This window comes from Halichoerus grypus, chromosome 5 (assembly GCF_964656455.1).
Source record: "Halichoerus grypus chromosome 5, mHalGry1.hap1.1, whole genome shotgun sequence".
In the NCBI taxonomy this organism is placed as follows: domain Eukaryota; kingdom Metazoa; phylum Chordata; class Mammalia; order Carnivora; family Phocidae; genus Halichoerus; species Halichoerus grypus.
The window spans coordinates 104,965,316-104,989,538 of NC_135716.1; the positions used below are offsets into that span (position 1 = coordinate 104,965,316).

Consider the following 24,223-nt stretch of genomic DNA (forward strand, 5'->3'; position numbering starts at 1 on the left):
TATATTCATAGGCTAACTACCTATTTATAAACCTTGTTGGTCAAATGAAATCAAGAGTAAAGAGTATGTACAATAGTCAAGACTTTACCATATAGTTTTATATTTATGTATTTTTTAGTAGTTCTCTTCAATCTATATTCTTGTTGTTAGCTTATAAAAGCATTTAGATCTCTGAAATAAAAATGCCAACATGTAAAACAGAAGGGAAATCTGTTATGATGTGGTTTATCATTATACGTAGAGTTGGCTATTATTTGAGTCAGATCATCTTTAGATGATCAATGAAAGTAAATATATTTTTCTTTAATAAAAAGGATCATATTTAAAACCCAATTCATTTTTAAAGTGTTAAGTAATCCCCCAAGATATACTCTAATTGTAAAAATTAACAGTGAATTCGTCCATTAACTAACTGATATACTGGCAGAGGTATACATACGAAGTGTATGTGCCTGTATGTACATGGGCAAATATATCACCGATCCTACCTTTACTCCTTGAATTAAGCCATTCATCAGAAATGTATGTTTAGGAAAGGTTTCATGTAATACCTAAAGAAAAAATACAAAATAAAAATCTCATACCACATTTTAGTCTCAGTAAAACTTCTACATTTACATTTTAAAACATCCCTTCATATAGTTTTATCTCCCATAAATTTTCGGGTTTGTCTGATGCTATGCATATGAATAAATACTAATAATACCAAACATTTATTTGGCATTTATGATGTCACAAGGCACTAAATTGGGCCCTTTACATATATTATTTCCTTCTATTCCTCTTTTTTTTTTTTTTAAGATTTTATTTATTTATTTGACAGAGACACAGCTAGAGAGGGAACACAAGCAGGGGGAATGGGAGAGGGAGAAGCAGGCTTCCCGCGGAGCAGGGAGCCTGATGATGTGGGGCTCAATCCCAGGACCCTGGGACCATGACCTGAGCCGAAGACAGATGCTTAACGACTGAGCCACCCAGGCACCCCTCCTTCTATTCCTCTTAATGATCCTATAATAACACTGATACAGGCAGAGGTTAAGTGTCTTATACATGATTACATAGTTAGTATGTAGGAAAACTGAAACTGAACACAGGAAGTTGGGCTTGAAAGTCCATGCTTTTAATTACTATGTGATGTCTTCACTGTTATGCCACATATAACTTATAACTCCTTTACAGACAGTTGTAGGTATTATCTAAGGAGACTGGGAGAATAGGAAAATTTTGATTGCCAAAAAGTGAATCTAGAAAGACCATAAAGTGAGAAAAAGAAATCCCCACCTATGAAAATGTGTAACAAGTTACTCTATTCTTTCTAAGACCTGGTCTCAAACCACATGGCATCAATTTGTTCAATGGGCAGCAAGTGAACCACCAGGTAGCCACTGGTTGAAAAAGCAAATGAAGGGAAAAGTTACCGAAAAAATAAGAAGGAACAGCTACCATTTTTACAGCCTATGTGTCAGAGGCTTTATATATACTTTTATTTCATTCTAACATTATGGGTTAGATAAAATACCACTCCACAGATGAGGCAACCAAGTTCTTGCTTGACTTAAAAGCCACTGCTTCTTCCATTATACCATGCTATTTCTCAATAAAAACAAGAGAGAATGGCAATATGGAGAATAAGAAAGTTGGGAAATCTCTTTAGGAAGAAAAACTATGCTGAGTATACGTTCTGACATCGTGTAAGAAAAACCTTTAGAGGGATTACAATGCTCCCTTTTCTTCAGTTACTCTTCTGCCCCAAACTAGAAATTTAACAAAAATTAACTCACATGTAAAAATAAAATTAGAAATGAAACATTTAGTCAAAGAAAATCATTAACATGGGAAAAAAACCACATATTTATGATATACATTTATTTTGTCTCTATATTTTATATGATATACATTACATACTTTCTCAACTGAAGGTGATTTTGACCTCCAGGGGTCATTTGACAATGTCTGAATACATTTTTGATTGTCAAAACTTGGATGGGGGGAGCTACATCTAAGAGGCAGAGATAAGAGATGCTGCAAAACACCCTATAAGGCACAGGTCAGCTCCTCACAACAAATAATCATCTGGCACAAACTATCAATAGAGTGCTGAGGCTGAGAAACGCTGATATTACTTATAATAAAGACCCACGGATCTAAGGAAGGGATCTGCAAACTTTTTGTAAAGAACCAGATAGCAGTTATCTTTTTATAGCCTTGTAGGCTAAACAGTCTCTGTCACAAGTATTCAACTCAACAAAGACAGCTATAGACTATATGTAAATGAACGGTCGTGGCTGTGTCCCAAATGAAACATTATTTATGAAAAACAGGCTACAAACAGGAGGCTTAGGACTTGCTCTGGCCACACTGTGCCGGCTCTTTCGCTGAAGGAAAAGACTTAAACCCTTTTGCAGCAAATCAAATCCAGTTTTCTTTCAATAATTACTAAGGGCCAAAAAAAAAAAAAAAATGACTAAGAGCCAAATCTTTTGTAGGGACACAAAATGTGTGTTACTAAGAATGAAGACCATAACGAATGCCTACAGAAAGCTTTATAATATGCTAATGGTTCACTCTGCCAAGCTACCTTACATCCCAACAATCTGGTCTCTCCACTGTTTTAAATATTCCTATGCTTTCCAATATACAGGACATCCTTCCCATTTTGAATGTTTGTGTCCCTTATCTTCTCTCTCTAACCAACACCCAAACCTTCCAAATTGCTCCTCTGTCACCAAACTTTCCCATCAAAAGCAATCAATTCCTCTTTTAGGGACAATAGGAAGTGATCAAAGCACTCAACAAGTCACATAGAGTTTGTGAAATTTCTTTTATCACATACTGAGCTACTTGGCTCTAGTATTTTTCAGTTTTTCATGTATTTAATATATATTCCCTTTCAATATATTTCAGAGTACTTTTTTTTTTTTTAAAGATTTTATTCATTTGTCAGAGAGAGAGAGAGAGAGCACAAGCAGGGGGAGGGGCAGGCAGAGGGAGAAGCAGGCTCCCCACTGAGTAGGGAGCCTGATGAGGGACTCGATCCCAGGACCCTGGGATCATGCCCTGAGCTGAAGGCAGACGCTTACCCGACGGAGCCACCCCGGCGCCCGATTTCAGAGTTCTTAAGGACAGGCTCTATATACACTATACCTTGCATTTAATATATCTTTATCTTGATTAGTGCCTCATAGAATGCCTTCATTTAGTAACTATTCACTAAATGTTCATAATTACCTGATAATACTGCTTCCAAAGTGACTTAATATAACAAAGCAATTATGCAATTTAGCTAATATTACAAAATAAAAACCTTTAAGACCCCCAAAAGGAGTACAGTTAAATTAAGATAAACAAACATTCCTATTTGATTTTTTTTTTTTAAGATTTTATTTATTGGGGCGCCTGGGTGGCTCAGTTGAGAGAGGGATCACAAGCAGGGGGAGTGGGAAAGGGAGAAGCAGGCTTCCCGCCGAGCAGGGAGCCCGATGTGGGGCTCGATCCCAGGACCCTGGGATCATGACCTGAGCCGAAGGCAGTCGCTTAACCAACTGAGCCACCCAGGCGCCCCTGATTTTTTAACAAAATTTTAACATAGAGACAAATACAACAATACAAATGTAAAAATTTTTGATCTGTGAGGATCCTTTTAGCACTGGACTTTAGAGCCGAGTAAGAAAAAATGTTACATTTTCCAAGAAATTTTACAGGTCTTAAAATTTATGGAACTTCAAAAACTTTTAGAGGAAACAGTCCTTAAAATATTAAATGCCTGGGGCGCCTGGGTGGCTCAGTCGTTAAGCATCTGCCTTCAGCTCAGGTCATGATCCCAGGGTCCTGGGATCGAGCCCCGCATCAGGCTCCCTACTCCGCGGGAAGCCTGCTTCTCCCTCTCCCACCCCCCCCCCGCTTGTGTTCCCTCTCTCGCTGTGTCTCTCTCTGTCAAATAAATAAATAAAATCTTAAAAAAAAAAAAATTAAATGCCTCAGGACTATCTCTGTAGCAAAGGCTGCTAAGCCATTTACATAGAAGAGATGCTGGAGAATTTGAGTATAGGGTCTTCTTGCTCCTTAACACAGATTGCATCTAAGCAGTCAGGACCATCAAACACTGGGCCTAGTTTTTCCAGAACCATAGGTCAAAAAAGTTAAGCCACTTCTTAGCATTACAGATCCTTAAAACTATTGTTATTCTCTTTATCTGTTAGTCGATCAATCATCACTGACTGAATACCCACTATGAACCAAACATATAGCCTCTCAAAAGTGTTAGACTTCAGTACTTAAAATATATTTGGCAGTCTAAAATTCTTTGTAGTTAATGTAAACCCCCTTGCTGGTGGAGACTTCACCATCCTCCCCTGAGCAGGTCCTCCACATAAAACACAGTTTTTGTTCTTTCACTGTGTTCTAGGAGAACACAGGTTCTAGAAGTTGAGTTTTGAAATCACGTGAAATTAAAAAAAAAAAATTCTTTAACTTCACATTGGTTTTGAAAACTAAGGCTAGGGGTGCCTGGGTGGCTCAGTCAGTTGGGCGTCTGCCTTCAGCTCAGGTCATGATCCTGGGGTCCTGGGGATCGAGCCCCACATGTGGCTCCCTGCTCAGCAGGGAGTCAGCTTCTCCCTCTGCCCCTCTCCTGCTCATGCACGCTCTCTAATAAATAAATAAAATCTTCAAAAAAAAAAAAAAAGAAAGAAAGAAAGAAAGAAGAAAACTAAGGCTAATTAATAAATCCCAAACATCATAATCCCATTTATTATAATTAGTATATCTTAACATTGGTTATCTGTTAAATGAATTAAAGAAAATCTTTGAAATTTAAAATGCTGAAACTTTATAATTTTTTTTTTAAAGATTTATTTATTTGACAGAGAGAGAGATAGCGAGAGCAGGAACACAAGCAGGGGGAGCGGGAGAGGGAGAAGCAGGCTTCCTGCCGAGCAGGGAGCCTGATGTGGGACTCGATCCCAGGACCCTGGGATCATGACCTGAGCCGAAGGCAGACGCTTAACGACTGAGCCACCCAGGCGCCCCGAAACTTTATAATTTTTAAGAGCTATGTATGGAAAGAGAGATACTGACTTAATACAAATAAACTGAATTATAACTTCATCTTCATTCTCCCCTTTTAAATAAATGTTAAGAGCTGTGACTCTCAGGCGTCTGGGTGGCTCAGTCAGTTAAGCATCCGCCTTCGGCTCAGGTCATGATCCCAGGGTCCTGGGATCGGCCCCGCATGGGGCTCCTTGCTCAGAGGGGAGCCTGCTTCTTCCTCTCCCTTTGCCTGCCACTCCCCCTACGTCAAATAAATAAATAAAATCTTAAAAAAAAAAAAAAAAAGATGTGACTAGTCCAAACTGAAATGTGCTGTAAGGATTTCAAAGACGTAATATACACTGGGTTGCAAAAACTAACCACAACTAAAGAATAAATAAAATCTCAAAAAAAAAAAAAAAAAAAAGAGCTGTGACTCTCTAGGTTATAATCCATTTCAAAGCACATAAAACAAAAATAAAATGTTTAAAGTTAACTAACTTTTAGAAAGAGGGTGAAGTGCTATGACTTGGTGCCATCTTGTACCTCGAAAGCCCCCTCCCCCACTCCCCAACACCAACATGGGGGTGGGCGGTAAGGGCGTAGAGTCCAAAGCAAAGAAGACTACCGCAAAGTCAACAATAAAAATTTGTAAGCAAAAAGCCTCAAAGTGAGCAAAACCTTTTTAAACCCACACTGAATTAATATATTGGTTCTTATTAGTAATATATACTAGATATATGAGAATCACTTCTAAAAAATACACATGTCTGAGCCTCACCCTTGAAAATTCTGACTTCAACAGGATAGGTTATAAGGCCCAGATATTTTGAAAAAAACTCCCCAAGTATAGCTAATATTCACTTCTAGTAAGAAAAAAAATCACTGACGAATAGCACATTTTAACTGCTGAAAATGTTCATCACTAGTTGGTAATTTGTCCTAATGGGGAAGGTAACGTTTACCCTGAAGCCAAGATCTCTTATCAAACTGCTGACACTTGACTGGAGGGGTAGGTGGGATTGCAGGGGAACTCTGGTGTCCTAACACATTTCTATACCGCTTTATGTTTTACAAGCATACATTGCATCTCTAATTTTTTAAAAAGCAATATATATTACATAGAGAGAGAAGAATTATATATACATGTGCTTCCACACATAATTTTCTTTAGTGATATTTCAAAGATTCTTGCTATTCCAATGCCTGCAGGCCAAAGTACCTGAAAGAACCTGGAATATAACACATCTCAGCATTCAGATACAATCTAATCACTACAGCTCAATCCTTGTTTTGCCTAGGTCTGTCCCACCCCATCCCCATAAGGATCTCCCCATCACGTAAGAGAAAAATGTAGAACACAAAAACTGCAATTATTTAAAAACATGTACACATTATAGATAAGAAAAGAACTAGAAAAATAAAATTCTGAGCTTAATATTCATTAATATGTAAATGTTTTTTTCTGTTAAAGTCAAATGCTTGACTTTAAAAATATTAATGAAGTAAAATTGGGAAAAGATAAAGGACTATGATAATATTACAGACAACTCTCCCTAGTAACCACAACTCATTTTGCGATTTAAAAATTCAGATATAGGGGTGCCTGGGTGGCTCAGTCGTTAAGCGTCTGCCTTCAGCTCAAGTCATGATCCCTGGGTCCTGCGATCGAGCCTCACATCTGGCTCCCTGCTCAGCGGGGAGTCGGCTTCTCCCTCTGCCCCTCTCCTGCTCATGCATGCTCTCTCTCTAATAAATAAATTAAATCTTAAAAAAAAAAATTCAGATATAAGGACAAATATGGGAATTAAGGACAAATATGGGAATTAAGAATAACTGTTTTAACAACCATGGGAAAGAAAGTCTTGCTATAAATCAAATAATTGGCAATGTTATAGATAACTATTACAAAAAATATAATCATGCTGGCGAAAAAAAATTCATTAAGTCCTTCCAAATTAGCACCTTTCATTTTCCTGATCAGAACTCAGCATTTTAAAAAGTAAAAAAGACAAATCAAAAGCATTACCCACTTTTTAACTAACAAAACAATTAAAAATATACTAAGCACAAAGTGAGCTACAATAAATAAACTAAAAAACAAGCCTTTATGTCTACATAACTGGATTCTTTCCCCTTCTTAAAGAAGACAGTCTCCTTTTATCCAAGCAGGAAAAAAAAATAACAAAGTTAGACAAAAACCTGACATATCTAAAGAATATAAAACAGAAGCAAATTTTAAAAATTGCTATACACACTTTAAATCCTGCTGACAAATTATGGAAACATCACTAAAAGCTTTTTTGATGGGTTGCAAACAATTTACCCAAAACATTTTAATCTCTCTACTTAGCTACCGTTTGGACTGCCAATAACCTTAACTACCTGAGTCACGGGTATGAACCACTTACTCCCAGCATTCCCCTAGGCTGAGCACTGGAACAAAGCAAGCCTAGTTTCAAATACCAACTCTGCAGTTTACTATCACAGTAGTTGCAAGTAAGTTGCTTAATTTTTCTAAACCTTAATTTTCTCATCTGTATTATCAGGCTAATACCTCACCCATAAGTGGACTCTGATGATTAAAAGTGATAATGCATTTCAAGTGCTTAGGACTGTGCCTGAACCCAGCATAATATAAATATAAATGAACTGTTTACTATCACAAAACTCAAGTACTTTAAACCACAGAACTGATGATCCACCTGACAGATTTATATATTAAACTGGTAGTAGACTATAAAAAAAAGCACACTGGACCATCAGGGAAGCGAATATAAAAGTGTGAGACCACACAGTTATCATAGCACCTCAGTAACCCATGACATCAGGTTATTACAATATAATGAAGTTACAAATGTCATAATGAAATTGCATCACCTGATGAAGTTCCAAATCAGAGTACAATATGGATCATGAAGGCATGAAATGTGTAATTAATTTTTGGACTCCCATCAGAAATTATTAAATTAAAAAAAATCAGATATTTTAAAAGTCCACATTTCAATTATTTTGAAAATCTATTAATGTACAATTGATGACCTATTACAAGTAAATCCTTCTTTTTTTTTTTAATGATTTTATTTATTTATTTATTTGACAGACAGAGAGCACAAGCAGGGGGAGCGGGAAAGGAAGAAGCAGGCTCCCTGCTAAGCAGGGAGCCTGATGTGGGACTCGATCCCAGGACCCTGAGATCAAGACCTGAGCTGAAGGCAGATGCCTAACCGACTGAGCTACCCAGGCACCCCCAAGTAAATCCTTCTTAAAAAGTAAAGGATCTCAATGAAAACATACTCAAATCAGCATTCTTACAATTACATGTCAGGGAACTGCTACTATTCAGGGAACTATTCTAACTTTCAATGCATGATTTATTTATAGAAGAAACTGTTTATTTGAGATTTTCTGTTCTTCTGAATTGTGTTTTAACAGTACTCATGAATATACCCTATACATTCAAAACAACTATTAAACATTCATATTTTATGTAGATCCAGTAATGATTACGTAGCCATATAATATGGAGATACATGGAACGTAAATTTTCTTTCTTTCTTAGAACATAAATCTACTTATATGATCATCCAATTTATAAACAATCTTTTTTGTAAAAATCTTTTCTGTATAACAATGAGCAATCTTAAAAATATAAGGAAGCATATTGCTCTAAAATTCTACTAGATTTGGTAAGCTGTACATTTATCCTAATTACGCTTTTCAAGGTATTACTAGACTTCTGCCATAACTACTCCTCCCTTTATTTCATTCCCCTGATATACATCAAAAGGAGAAAACTAATGGGGTGGCTGGTTGATAGACACTGGGGAGGGTATGTGCTATGGTGAGTGCTGTGAATTGTATAAGACTGTTGAATCACAGACCTATACCTCTGAAACAAATAATACATTATATGTTAAAAAAAAAAAAAGAAGAAGAAGATAGTAGGAAGGGAGAAATGAAGGGGGGGGAATCGGAGGGGGAGACGAACCATGAGAGACTATGGACTCTGAGAAACAAACTGAGGGTTCTAGAGGGGAGGGGGGTGGGGGGATGGGTTAGCCTGGTGATGGGTATTAAAGAGGGCACGTACTGCATGGAGCACTGGGTGTTATACACAAACAGTGAATCATGGAACACTACATCAAAAACTAATGATGTAATGTATGGTGATTAACACAACATAATAAAAAAAATAATAATAAAAAAAAGGAAAGATAAAGAAAAGGTTGAAATAAAAAAAACAAGAAGAGAAAACTAGCTATCACCTGAATTGTTTGGACTAGCAGGGATGTCTTTTCTAAGGCTCCAAACCTGCAGATATTTGGGCAAAATCAGCTTAGGGCTGTGAAAAGAATCATTTTTTAAATGGTTACCTCTAGAGCCTCAGCCTAACCTAAGAGAAACTTGCATTTGGAAAATGCAGCTGCATGAATGAATCTCAAAATAATAATGCTGAGTGATTCAGGTCATAGATAACATCTTTCCTAAGCCTGTCAGTTTAAGAATCCCATCTACCCTATCCAGAGTGGGGACTGAGCCCCTGCTTCCCCATGGGCAGTATTCACCAGAAGAACCATCCAGTCAAGCCCTTCCCACAAAGTAAGGGCGAAGTTAAGGTCGGAAAAGCAACTAAGCCAGCTAAATGTAGTATTGAAGAGTTGACAATACTGGTGTAAGAATTAACCACAGAAAGGGAAAAGGGACACCTTTTCCCCCTCAAAACTGAACAAAAAGAGATTTAAGTCCATAATAAGTTAAAAGATGACTTACCACCAAGGTGGGTGCTGTCAATAATCCCCAAGCAAAAAACTCCAAAAAGATGACGATCACCGCATGGTAGACACTAGGAGAACCTATTCCTTGAGGCTATAAAAACAGATTTGCAAAAAGTTAACAGTGCATTCCAGAATTACTAACAATTATGGCAACAGTCGATATTTATTTATTGAGATCATACATGCACTGGCACTATGTGAAGCGTCTGAACACTTGCTGTCCCTGTCCTCAAGGTAAATACATCACGTAAGCACAGTGTGCAATGGTAACACACAGAGTCCCAGGCAGGGGTGGGACTATCAGACTTCCTGGAGGCAGATGAAAAGGAGGCGGGGGGCAGCACACGACAAGAGAGGTCAAGGCCGCAGCCTATACAAAGGCTGCAAGGCTGGGGGGCAGGAGGCCGGACAGGACTCCTATAGTTCAGTACACCTGGCACATGGGCCGCACAGCGGGAGCAGCTAGAGGCGAGCAGGGACTAACTTCCGTGGTCAGGAGTCTACAGTTCATTCTGAAGGCAATGGGGAGCCGCCAAAGGATGTTAAGGAAGACTCACGTGATCAGATAAAAGTTTTAAGAAAGATCATTCTGGCAAAGGTGTAGCAGACGGATGATAAGGGAGCAAAACTGAGGAAAGTTAACAGAAGGCTACTGCACTAACCCCAAAACATAAATGAAGCAGGTAGCAAGAATAACATGGCTTGAAAGCAGAACAGTCCCCAGAGCAGCACATTAGAGACCTGGGATTTGACATACAGAAGAAAGAAAAATACAAAATGAAGTTTATACTGCTGCTAGCGGTGTCTTAAGAATTACTTCAGTTGTCAAACAATGAATCATGGAACACTACGTCAAAAACTAATGATGTAATGTATGGTGACTAACATAACATAATAAATTTAAAATAAAATAAAATAAAATGTTATCATTTAGTAAAAAAAAAAAAGAATTACTTCAGTTGTTGAATTTCATATTCTAAGGGCAATATTAAATTGATGGCAAAGCAAATGACCTATAACATTAACTCAGTCTCCACTAACAGGTTTCTACAATAAAAAGACAAGTTTAATCAATATATATTACAAAGTCATACATAAGTTGTAAAGTATATTCAACAGTCTTATGTGGAAACTATTAAGGGTTTGGATTTCTCTACACTAAAAATGATGCCACATCATTTTAATACTGTCATAATGTATCATCATTATTTTAAAAAACAGATAACTCTCCTAACCTTCAGAATTTAGGTATTTGAAAACCCCTTTGGTAAAACTTGCAGTTTAGGAATTTGAGACAACAGAGGTGGGGCACACAAGAGATGAAGGACCATGGCTGGGAATGAATTTGTTGAAGATCTCATTCATTCAACAAACATTTACAGAGCACCTACTATGTACCAGAGGTGTGGGATTACAAACACCATTAAAACATACCCCCTGATCTCAAGGAATTCACAGTCCAGAGAGGAAAAAACCTCATTATACATCATCTGCTTAAGTGCAAATGCAATAAAAGAGATACATACAAGTAAGGAAGCAAGGAAAGAGTACTGCAAGAAAAGCAGGTAGTGTGGACAATCTCACCAGAGAAAACCGTAATGAAACAGAGAAGCACCATGACAGTTGAAGGCTTATGGAGAATAAAGTAATAATCATGGAGTAAAGAAAGGAAGGCAGAAGAGGTAGCCTCTAAGCTTTGTTAAGGAGTTTCTCATCATTACTCTAGAGACACAATGAACCACTGAAGGGTTTCAAGCAAGAGAATGGTGTGATCGGACCTGCATTTTTCGGTACACCATGATGATTTCCTGAAGTTGGAAACCGAGGAATGAACTGCATGTAAAAGAAGGCTATTTTAATCAGTTCCAACAAGAGATGATGAGGGCATGAAACAGGGGAGTGGCAAGGACACCGGAGGGGAAGGAATGGATATAAGTACAGAGAATATGAAAGTAGCAGCACTTGATAAATCTGGGAGGGAGAGTGAAGAATGACTTCTGAGTTTTTAGCTTGGTTGTCTACTAGTGGAAGCTGGGAACATTGCAGCTCTTTTTCCCCCAAGAGGCTCAGATTTACTTCAGGTCCTATCTAAGACACTGCCCCTTGTACTTGAAACATTTCTATTGTCTTTTGAGGACTGACTAAAACAATGAGTCAGCATGATGATGTCTGAAACCACCAGAGTGGGTGAGATTATAGGGAGAAGAGGAAAAGGGAAAGAAGTGGGCTAAGACCGAACTCTAAGAAACACCAACATTTAATGGGCAGAGGAAAACAAACCATGAAGAAAACAAAGAAGGAACAAATCAGAGAAATATCAGGACACTTAAGAGAATACAGTGTTACAGATGACAAAGGATCAGTTTTAAGGAAGGGGTGATATCCAGTACCAAACAAAGCAAGTACAGTTAATTTAAAATAAGGTCAAAACACAGCTCTAGGGGCGCCTGGGTGGCTCAGTCGTTAAGCATCTGCCTTAGGCTCAGGTCATGATCCCAGGGTCCTGGGATGGAGCCCCGCATCAGGCTCCCTGCTCAGCGGGAAGCCTGCTTCTCCCTCTCCCACTCCCCCTGCTTGTGTTCCCTCTCTCGCTGTGTCTCTCTGTCAAATAAATAAATAAAATCTTTTAAAAAAAACAAAACAAAACACGGCCCTAGGATTCAGTAAGGTCCAAACTGGTTTTGTTTACCACTAATATACTCAGCACTCAGTGAAAAATGCCTAGAACTTCTCAGGACCTTTAACATGCTAATTTACATTATGAATTTCCAAGAAGATACAGTATGCACTGTATTCCAAACTTGATGGAATCCTTCTTTCATATAACAGATAGTATCTCGTGGCCATTTGAGTTCCTTGTAAAACTATTTGGAAAATGCTGATAAAAAGATGATAATTATGTAAGAATGTGTATAAACATAAACACAGAGCAAAAAAAAACTGGAAGGAAATGATGTTAAAAGTGGCTGTTTCAGGGAAGAGCACTCAAACAGTTGAGGAGAATGTCAGGGAAGGCTTCTTAGGAAGTTAGGCAGTATTATCTGAGACCTGGAAGTCAAGTGGGAAAGATGTTGGGACTGTCAGGTGTGTATATGTGTTTGGGGGGTAGGATGTCAGTGGAGGATAATGATGGCCACAAGTGTCTGAGGTAAAGGGAACAGCATATGCAAAGTCCAGAAGAAAGGAAACATCACAGCTTCTTTTGTACCTGATGTCTAAGGAGGAGAGCAGTAAAAGAGGCTGCGAGGAGGAGAGGTGAAACTGAAAAGGTGATTTGCAAAAGGCCTCTTAAGTCACATGCAGACCTCTAACTTGCAGGCAGCAGGGAAACTGAAACATTTCAAGCCAGAGAGTTAACATCACATTATAGGACTGTCTTTTTGGAACAGTAACTTTCACTGCAGGGTGGCAAAGAGTTTGAAAGGGAGGGAGGAAGACCAGAAGGCAGGCTATTGAAGAAATAACAGGGAAGAGGTAATAGTAACTGGAATAAGATAGTAGGGATGGAGAAAGTGAATGGATACAAAAAACACTTAAGAGGTTGAATCAAAAGGACTCTGTGAATGACTAGATGTAGCAGAGGACAATAAAGGAAGATCAAAGATGAAAAGATAAGATTTCTGTGGTTTAGTCAGCCAGATTGTGAGGAAAGGGGAAAGAACAAAAAATTCATTTTCTCAAGATTTTATCTAACAGAGAGAGAGAGAGAGAGCGCGCACACAAGCAGGGGGAGCGGGAAAGGGAGAAGCAGGCTTCCCAATGAGCAGGGAGCCCAATGTGGGGCTCTATGCCAGGACCCTGGGATCATGACCTGAGCGGATGGCAGACGCTTAACGACTGAGCCACCTAGGCGCCCCAAGATTAATTCATTTTAGGCATACTAGTTTGAGAAAAACATGTACAACTGAATTTGAAGACAACAAACTGAGGAAGACATGGAAGAAATGAAGATCAATATCTAGATAAAGCATTCATAAAAACCAATACAAAATGGGGCACCTAGGTGGCTCAGTCAGTTGAGCGTCTGCCTTTGGCTCAGGTCATGATCTCGGGGTCCTGGGATCGAGCCCCGCATCGGGCTCCCTGCTTGGCGGGAAGCCTGCTCCTCCCTCTCCCACTCCCCCTGCTTGTGTTCCCTCTCTCGCTGTCTCTCTGTCAAAAAATAAATAAAATCTTAAAAAAAAAAAAAATACGAAAGCGCTAAGACACCATAAAAATATAACAGATAAAAATAATTTTAAAAATAGCTAATAACAGGGATGTCTGGGTGTCTCAGTTGGTTAAGCATCTGCCTTCGTCTCAGGTCATGATCCCAGGATCCTGGGATCGAGCCCCGCATCGGGCTCTCTGCTCAGTGGAGAGCCTGCTTCTCTCTCTGCCTGCCGCTACCCCTGCTTGGGCTCACTCTTGCTCTCTAAAAAAAAAAAAAAAAATAGCTAATAACATTCTATCCTATAGAAATAACTGAGCATTCAGAAAAAGCTCTACCATTAAGATACTCACAGCAGCATCATTTATAGTAGGAAATATGGAAATCTAAATGTTCAACCTTTAAGTCAGACAATATGCAGCCAAAAATTGTTTATGGATGATCTTTAATGGTATGTGAAAATGCTCATGGCAACGTTAAGTTTAAAAAAATAAAAGCAGGATATAAAATTGTATGTGTAGAATAATTTCAACTATGAAAAACAAAATAAAAACTCACCTCAATGTTAATTAGGTAGCAATTTTAAGGGACATAAAATTATTATGTTGTTCTGAATTTTCTAAATCTTTTCTAATAAGCATGCTTATACTTTAAACATGAGGAACATGTTTTGCTTAAGAGAAAAACTGTAAAAACTAGAATGGAAAAAGATAGGTAGTTAGATATACTGTCCCTTCTGAGCTATTCTCTCATTATTTCCCAGAATTGGGAGGAGAAAGTGTGTGTGTGTGTGTGTGTGTGTGTATTTTAAGATTTATGAGCAAGTGCACGCGCACAGCACATACACACGCACGTGGAGGGAGGAGCAGAGAGAGAATCCCCAGGCAGACTCCCCACTGAGCAGGGTGCCCCAAGGGAAGCCTGACTTGGGGGCTCCATCCCACAACCCATGAGATCATAACCTGAGCCCGAAACCAAGAGTTGGATGCTCAACTGACTGAGCCATCCAGGCGCCCCTATATACATATTTTTAAAGCAAGGGATGGGGGGGGCGGAAGAGATAGGGATATTTGCTTATCCTAAAGTACTAGTAATTTTGAGAACTGTATTATATCTATAGTCATCTCTTTTGTTTTGAATAAATGCCAAAAGTAATACAAGATCTTGGGGGCGCCTGGGTGGCTCAGTCAGTTAAGTGACTGACTCTTGATCTCAGCTCAGGTCTTGAGTTCAAGCCCTGCACTGGGCTCCATGCTGGGAGTGGAGATTCCTTGGGGGGGGGTTAAGAAAAAGGTAATACAAGATCTTAATAAAATTGGGGCGCCTGGGTGGCTCAGTTGTTGGGCTTCTGCCTTCGGCTCGGGTCGTGATCCCGGGGTCCTGGGATTGAGCCCCGCATCAGGCTCCCTGCTCTGCGGGAGGCCTGCTTCTCCCTCTCCCACTCTCCCTGCTTGTGTTCCCCCCCAATCTCCCTGCTTGTGTTCCCTCTCTCGCTGTGCCTCTCTCTGTCAAATAAATAAAATCTTTAAAAAAAAAAGATCTTAATAAAATTGACAAATTAAAAAAATATTTTACTGATTTAAAATTACAAATACTTCTAGGTAGGACTTTTGACACAAGGGCTAGTGGTTTTAATGGAATACCTATCCACAAGCAAAATCCCAGGACAATTAGGGAAAGAATACCAGGGTCGTGGCCTGGGCAGAAAGACCAGGGGAAGGTTCATAGACAGGTAGGTGCAGCTATTTGACCAGTGAGTAGTTTACAGCATCAAGAGTATTCAGATCATAATGAGATTATATCAACAGATGATATCTGAAGATGCTCAAGAGAATTCAAAGAGGTACAAAGTGGAAAATTCTGAAGATAAATCTGAACATAAACTACCACATACCCAACTCCAAATGCCAAGATATGCCACCTACAACCATAATAATTACTATACCAAAAGTCCTCCATTCAGCTGAGTAATTTCTCTCTTATAGAGATATGGTTTCATGGCAGTCACCTCTAACTTCAACCTCAGAAGTCAGGGACAATTTCCTTTAACCCTACCTCCACCCTCCAATCTAATTCCCATTTTCCAAATCATATTTTCCATTGGTAAGAGAATATGGTTTCATCATCCAGGTTTTTGGCCAAGTCTTTTAAAATCTACTTACTTATTCTTCTAGCCTATAAAACAAGATAACTTCCACAAATTTTTATTTCGCTATGTAAAGTACTTGTTTCATTTTATTTAGCCTAAATTTACTTTTTTCAAGCTCATGCTCTCTGAGACAGGCCCAATGCTCTATTATTCCTTGATATGGAGCATCTGGTACATGCATAGCACAAAGGTGCTTAATGAATGTTTGTAGAATGTAAATGAATTACTCTTTAAGTCCCTTCTATCCCTATAGGTATTTTTACTGTATTTAAACACTGTTAAAGGGACAGTATATTTATTAATTAAACTTGCAACATCACCTATTAATACCCTCCTCTATGATTTAATATCCCACTGTTGGCTACTATATCATCTATCACATAGATTTAGGGTACATATACACTAGATTAAAATCGTAATGAAAGAGTATTACTGAAAACTTATAATGGTTTACATTCAAAATCTTATTTCCTCTTCCTAACAACTTTTCCAGTTGGACATTATCATCTCCATTTTACAGTCTAATGCATCAATTAAGAGAGAGAATGGAATCTATCCAGGCAACTCCAGGGCCCAAGTCTGGAGTTACGCTGGTTGCCGTGGTTAGGTTACACTGAATACGCTGCCACAGACTGTTACTCTTTTAAGTGTAGGGATCCAGTTTTTCCCATTTTGGTATCCAGTGTATAGCACAATGCCTGGTATAGAAAGGGTATTACGTGACCATGGATTGACTGATAGCCCTAATCATGCAGTCACTAAGCTGCTAGGGAAATTAAGTTAGTCACTTTACCTCTCTCAGCAGTAAGAGGTGAACTATTAATTTCTTACCTAAATCCTTGTCTAGCTCCCAAATTTTGAGTCTACGATTGCCTAATCAATATGGGTTTATGAATCCAGCAGTTATTATGCAGGATGTTGACTTTAATAACTTATGTTGTATACTTATCAGTGTGAACCAGGGGCTTATGTAGATTGTTGGCCAGGAGTCAGAAGTAATTCTACCTATAACTGGGCATTATAATCCCATTTATTTATTTATTTTTTAAGATTTTATTTATTTATTTGAGAAAAAAAGAATGAGAGACAGAGAGCATGAGAGGGAGGAGGATCAGAGGGAGAAGCAGACTCCCTGCTGAGCAGGGAGCCTGATGCGGGACTCGATCCTGGGACTCCAGGATCATGACCTGAGCTAAAGGCAGTCGCTTAACCAACTGAGCCACCCAGGCGCCCCTATAGTCCCATTTATTAAATAGAATTTATCCCATGTGAGTAAACAATGAGAATAAGCTATACTGAGGCTCATTCTTCAAAACAACAGGCCTAGACTATGAAAAATTGTCATATCATAAAAAACACAAAAAAGTTATTCTAGACTAAAGAGGCATGGCAACTAATGTAATGATTAAATTCTGTATCCAAAAAAAAGGCAACTCGGGCACCTGGTTGGCTCAGTCATTAAGCGTCCGCCTTCAGCTCAGGTCATGATCCCAGGCTCCTGGGATCGAGTCCCACATTGGGCTCCCTGCTCAGCAGGAAGCCTGCTTCTCCCTCTCCCACTCCCCCTGCTTGTGTTCCCTCTCTCGCTGTCTCTCTCTCTCTGTTGAAAAATAAATAAAATCTTAAAAAAAAAAAAAAGAAAAGAAAAAAAAGGCAACTCTAAGGGAGGTTATTGGGACAATTAGAGAAATGTGACTATAGCCAATATATTATCTAATAGTATTGTATTAATGTTAAATTTTCTGAATGTGGTGATAATATTGTGGTTATGTGGGAGAATATCCTTTATCTTAGGTGATACATTCTCAGTGTTTTAGGGGTAAAGTGTCTTGATGTCTACAACTAACTCTCTAATAGTTCAGAAAAAAATATGAATATATAGAGAGAAAGGAAAAACAAATGTGGCAAAATGTTAATTTGTGATTGTGAATCTATGGGATAGGGAAATGAATACTCATTATGCTATTTTTGCAACTTTTTTGTAGTTTTGAACATTCTCAAAATAAAAGTTGGGGAAAAAAACATGGTAAGAACTAAAATAAGGTATAAGGGAGAATAATTTTGAACTTAGAATTTAATACTGACAAGTTATCAATCAAAAATGAGGGTAAAATATAGCTTTAGAAAGAAACACTGAATTTTCTCTGAACAATACACAACTAATCTAAAATAAGATAATGTAAAAGTCTTACACACACAAAAAAGACAAAGATGTTTAGTTACAGGCATCTAAGAATTGTAGTTTTTCATAGAAGAACATTAAAAAGAAAAGTGTAACTACAAAGCTGCTTTCATGGGATCCTGACACATTATGGCATAACTAAAGGAAATGTAAAACTTTACTGCTAGTATCTGGTATCATGTTTCCCACAAAGTCAAGTGGTGCTTTCCTTATTTTCTCTGACTTTAATCAAGCAAAGCAAGATATATTACCTTTGTAGAGCAAAAAGAAAACAAAACCAATCCTCAATTTCCTGGAAGTATGACTCACCATAAACATGTTGTAACACTATTATACTAATTAAGCCATTTTGACTTAATTTGCAGTGAGACTTTAGATTTTACTTATATGCTACGGATCAATTTTAAAGACAGATATTTAATATCTGTATAATCACAGAAGTGAAGACATATTGGTTAGATTGGTCCTAAATAGAAATTAAACACACTTTTTAAACATATTCAACAAAAATATGATGAGATCAAGTTTTACTCTTAAAAAACAAAACTAGAGCTTAAGATTGTATTACCTTGTGGTAAATTTTTTTTTTTTTTAAGATTTATTTTTAAGTAATCTCTACACCCAACGTGGGGCTCAAACTTACAACCTGAAGATCAAGAATTGCACGCTCCACCAAATGAGCCGGCCAGGATCCCCACTTTGTGGTAGATTTTGAAAAGATTAAGCAACATGATATCACATCCCCCTCCATTCTTAGGAGGAAAAGATGTAACCATTAAATCAAGTTAAGCCATCATTACATTAAGTGCTTATCCCCATGAACATCTTTAATGGGTTACATGGTTCAAATGACTACAAACTGAACTCACTAACACTGTAAAATAAAATCAAAAATAAAAAACCACCATCAACACAAACATCAAACTGTCATCAACATCTAGGATGGAGACTAAACTTGATATGATCTTTAATTAGTCAATTTATATAGCTAAATGAAATATTACCTACCACCCCTTATTTTATAAAAAGACTCCCTAAGAAGGGAAAGTATTTCATGTGGTAGAATTCATAATTGTTTCTATACATTATTGATAAAGTAGACCCATTATTTAGAATAAGCTACTACATCTGGCCCTCAGAGACAAAACCATTTCAGGGATCTTGATATACCCTGGCTGCAATTGTCAAATGTTACTCTGACACTTCTAAGTCAAAATAATGCTAAAAGACAACTTGAGCTTTTAAATAATAGAAAAACTTAATTCATAAATACCTGTCAGAATATTACCTGGAAAAAGCTATTCTTCTTTACTTAAACTTCAAACTTTGGTAGCTGTAAATGGGTTACAGTTCAACTATTAGTGAATTTCTGCAGATGCTATGATTATTGGGAAGCAGGTCTTCAAACTGTATTAGGATGAACTGGATATTTAAAAAACTGCTTACTGGGGCGCCTGGGTGCCTCAGTCCATTAAGCGTCTGCCTTCGGCTCAGGTCATGATCCCAGGGTCCTGGGATCGAGTCCCACATCGGGCTCCCTGCTCAGTGGGAGGCCTGCTTCTCCCCCTCCCACTCCCCCTGCTTGTGTTCCCTCTCTCGCGCTGTGTCTCTCTCCGTCAAATAGATAAATAAAATCTTAAAAAAAAAAAAACAACTGCTGGGCACCTGGGTGGCTCAGTCCATTAAGCGTCTGCCTTCGGCTCAGGTCATGATCCCAGGGTCCTGGGATTGAGTCCCACATCGAGCTCCCTGCTCGGCAGGAAGCCTGCTTCTCCCTCTCCGACTCCCCCTGCTTGTGTTCCTGCTCTCGCTATCTCTCTCTCTGTCAAATAAATAAATAAAATCTTTAAAAAACAAAAAAACAAAAAAAAACTGCTTACTAATTTATCCCCAAGCATATAACTAAAGCAAATGTTGAACCATACCATGGAGGTAAGGAGGTAAGTCATTCGTGGTACTGTCTGACACAAGTTTACCAAAGATAGTAATATACATCCTGATGTTTCTAGGCATGGGCTAGTGACTTCAAAGAACAGTGGCTTTTTGAAGGCACTGTGGCCCTCCTCATGGTTTATATGCTAACAACTAGGGGCTAACTATCTGTTTAGCAGCTCTCTGGGGACTAGGAGTAATCCTGTAACTGCCTCAGCCATCTTTGTAGGTGAAGGATGCAAAGGATCAGAGCTTGGGTCCAGACTTGAAATGGTTGCTGACTCCTATTTATGTACTTAAACTCAGAGATACAAGGAACAAAAATCTGGTGCTCTGCTTCTCTGGGTATATTTCATTTTGCAAATACCAATTTTACTTTTTTTCAGGTACTTCCAACAAAGCAATTCACACATGCTGTGCTTTCTATCAGATCTTTAAAGTCATTTTACCAATTTATTTGTGAAAAAACTGCATATTTTTCACTTTGTTGGAGATGCAGTCCCACAACTGTACTAACAAAACAATAAAGATCATTTAAAAAAAATAAGCAAACTTCAAAAAATCATTTAAAAGTTCTGTTTTTGACAATACAAATAAATACCTCATCTATGTTACCCTTTAGCTCTTAGCCTCTAACAGGAATGTTTATAAACAATCTTTTGTTGTTAGAATTTAACAACAAAACTGGAAGTATTCTAAAATGTTAGAATGCACTTTTAATTCAACCGTCTTAAATGGTCTGCACTGAATGAGATACATCAAAATGCCACACTCATTAAAATTTGTAACCAAAAACTGTATTTCCACATATGGATGCTTCAAAAAACAAATTCACCAATAATGTTACAATTACTTTCATCAGTAAAATGGTATACAGTAAATGATTAAATACATACCTACTGAAATTAATCTGTGGAACTCTTCTTTAGTTATGCATTTTTTCCCCCCAAATAGAACAACTATTCTTAAACTTTGGGGAGGTATGGACTCTTTCAGGAATCTCTTTCAAAAAATGGATAGTCAAAGAAAATTCCTCAGGTTGTACAGACCCAAGTTAAAAACTGATACAGAATCATACACCTTCATGTAATTTCCCTTAACCGTGTACGAATCAAATGGGCAACTTATTAGCCTCACCTTGGCTTCACAGCATATTCAAACACAATTTCAAGAAAAGAAAAACATTTAGTAATTTGTGATTAATCTGGTTCATTTAGAAGGCTTCACTTCTTCAACTGTCAAAAACAGTAACAAATCTGTTCTAAGTTTTTGACAAGTCATTAACAACTCATTATTAGTTTTGGTTGTAAATATGAAAATTGACTAATGAGGCTTACAAAGATGTCATTAGCAGAAAGATGAAGCAAAATAATTTTACTAACATTGTTGAACACCAGGAAGAAAACAGAAGGGGATCGGGTCAGTATCATTGGCCAAGGACCCAAAATACTGTTCAGAGATGTGAAATATGACGATATAGCCTCAGACACCTGACTGAATGAATCCACCCACCAGTGGAACTTACACACACACATACACAACAATACCAAATGGCAATTTTATTCCCTTTCTTAAAAAATGTTTATAAGGGTAGTCTGACCAATTACAAGTAGAGAGGCAGAAAAGCAAGTGCCATTTTAAAATTTCTACAACTATAATATACTTTTTCATTTACAGCTAGAGTAGGTTAAAATACAAACACTGTAAAAAATTATGCTGACACTTCTAGAAATATAAATATCCCGTGTATGTGTGTATAAAATCAATATAGGAATAAACACAATTACAACAAAAAAATTTAGGAATGTGCTAGCACACACTTTTTTTAAAGAACTTTAAATGTGTTTTTATCACTTTGAATTCATATTAGGCCCTATAAGATTCAAAGATGCATACACGAAGTTTCTAAAGAGGTGTCCATTGCTTTTAGAATGTAAAGTGCAACATAAGTGTATAAAGGTGATAAATAATAATACCCACATGCCCATAGTTCTCAAGAAAAGCTTTCATTTATTCTATGTGCCCTCTTAAAAACTTAGGCTGTAAAAAATGTATTTTGCTTCCAAAAACAAGCTATGAATTCACTAAAACTTTAACAAATAAGATTAAAAAAAAAAACCTCTTCCAAATCTCACAGGATTTGGAATGAAAGCATCAACTGTAAAGTGAATCAAACGAAACTCCAAAGAGGTAACAAAACTGAACTTTACCTCAAGAAAAAGGAAGGTGTGTTTCTTGATTAGAACTCCACTCTTAATCTTTTGCAAAGAATACTGATCTTAAAAATCACTTGCTTTTATAAAATACAATCCTTTTTTGCTTCTATTTTATAGATTTTATATAGAATTTAAAATATCAAGTCTTATGGTTAACAAAGACAACCGGTATTCTTTCATGCTATTTCTGTCCCCACATAGTTCTAACCAACTTCATCAAAAGGGCCTGACTATTCATAACTGAGTTAATCAAGATAATGTCCTAATTAATCAAGTACAACAAAAAGATCTAAAGACCTGAAGTTTCTTTTCTCACATGTCAAAGCTATGACATCTAATTAATTTTACAGTTAGCTAAAAGTATATTCTGAAATTGCTGCATATGTCCCAAGCTTTCTAAATTTTAGCATATGGATTGGGTCCCTACTCTGAAATGTCAAAAAAAAAAAAAAAAAAGCTGTCACTTTTTTCAAATGGATTCGGCAAATCCTCAGTGGTGGCCTAATTACTGTACATATTTAGCACTATGCTAGCAGTTGATCCGGGCTCCAACTATATATATATATATATATATATATATATGCTGGAATAAATATAAATATGGAATAAGAGGAATCATTTCTGCACACTTCTCAGCAAAGTGAAACACATATTTTACCTCTGCATTCTATTTCAGAACGTGATATCAAAGAATGCAACAAAGACTGGACAGTGTAGCAACGGAGAAATTTCAGCATAAAAAAGTACAGACGAGTTAAATTTTCAATTAAAAATCCCACGTCCCCTGCTGGTTAACTACAGCACACTGCATAAAGTTTATTGTGATGACAACTGTTTCTAAAAAGCACAATTTTTTCTTGCCCTCTGTCTTCCTTTCAAAGTGTCTTCTAATCCTCAGGCCATGATAATTCTATTTAGCATCTTTTATTTTAAAATAAACAAGGTGAGTTTAAAACAACAGGGTGGTTACTGTTCTTTGGAAACCAGCAGATTTAAGTCTAGGCCCCTGGTGTCCTCCGTCACCGCTTCTGACTTCGGGAAGTGAAGAGGAAAGCCCACCTTCTGACAGTGTTTACCGCACTGGAAGGAGCAAAGAGCACTGACCCAGAACGAGGTGGAAGAAAGCGAAGGCACTAAGGGGCCCCAGCGGGGTCGCCGCGCCAGATGCCACCCGGTCAGCGGCATATGGGAGGCCCGGGATTGCTCCCAGCACCTTCGAAAGGGCCGCGGCGGCGGCGCGGGGCCCGGCGGCGAAGGCGAGGCTGCGAGGCGAGGGGCGCGGCGGGACCAGCACCGCCCGGGCGACGCGAGGGGCCGGCCGGCGGAGAGCCGGGCGTCATTTCCAGCCCTCCGCGGAGGCGCACGTGGGGATCGAGGCCGCAGGGCCTCCAGGGGCCGCCGGAGGAGAGAGCGGCAGGTGCGGGAGAGGCAAGCGGCTTCCCCAAGAGGACGGGCCCCGGAGGCCGCGGGCCGGGACGAGGGAGGAAAGCCCTGGAGCAGAAACAAGAGGGCTCAGGAGGCTGAGACACCGGCACCACGGACGGGGTGGGGGGAGGGCGGGGGCACTCAGGGCGGCCGGTGGCGGCGGCGTTGGGGGCAGAGATCGGATGGGGGGGCCCCGAGGGACGCTCCCCGGCGCGGTCCCCCAGCTCACCGTGCCTCCGTCCTTAATGATGATCTTCTTGGCCAGCATGATACTGCGGTTCGCGGCCCGTTTCTTCTTCTTCCCCTGGGTCATTTTACCATCCTCGATTCCTGGCGCTACTGCAGCCACTCCCGGGGCGGCCG

General features: G+C 38.6%; 1 protein-coding gene across 1 annotated transcript in view; it reads right to left on the reverse strand.

Moving 5' to 3' along the window:
- SLC71A1 (solute carrier family 71 member 1) overlaps nucleotides 1-24,223 on the reverse strand; it is a 45,573-nt gene extending 21,350 nt beyond the window's left edge. The window contains exons 1-3 of the mRNA XM_036069531.2: nucleotides 24,090-24,223; nucleotides 9,802-9,897; nucleotides 489-551 (exon numbers count right to left, since the gene is read on the reverse strand). Coding sequence (XP_035925424.1) covers nucleotides 489-551; nucleotides 9,802-9,897; nucleotides 24,090-24,173 — 243 coding nt within the window. The 5' untranslated portion in view covers nucleotides 24,174-24,223. The remainder of the gene's footprint in view (nucleotides 1-488; nucleotides 552-9,801; nucleotides 9,898-24,089) is intronic.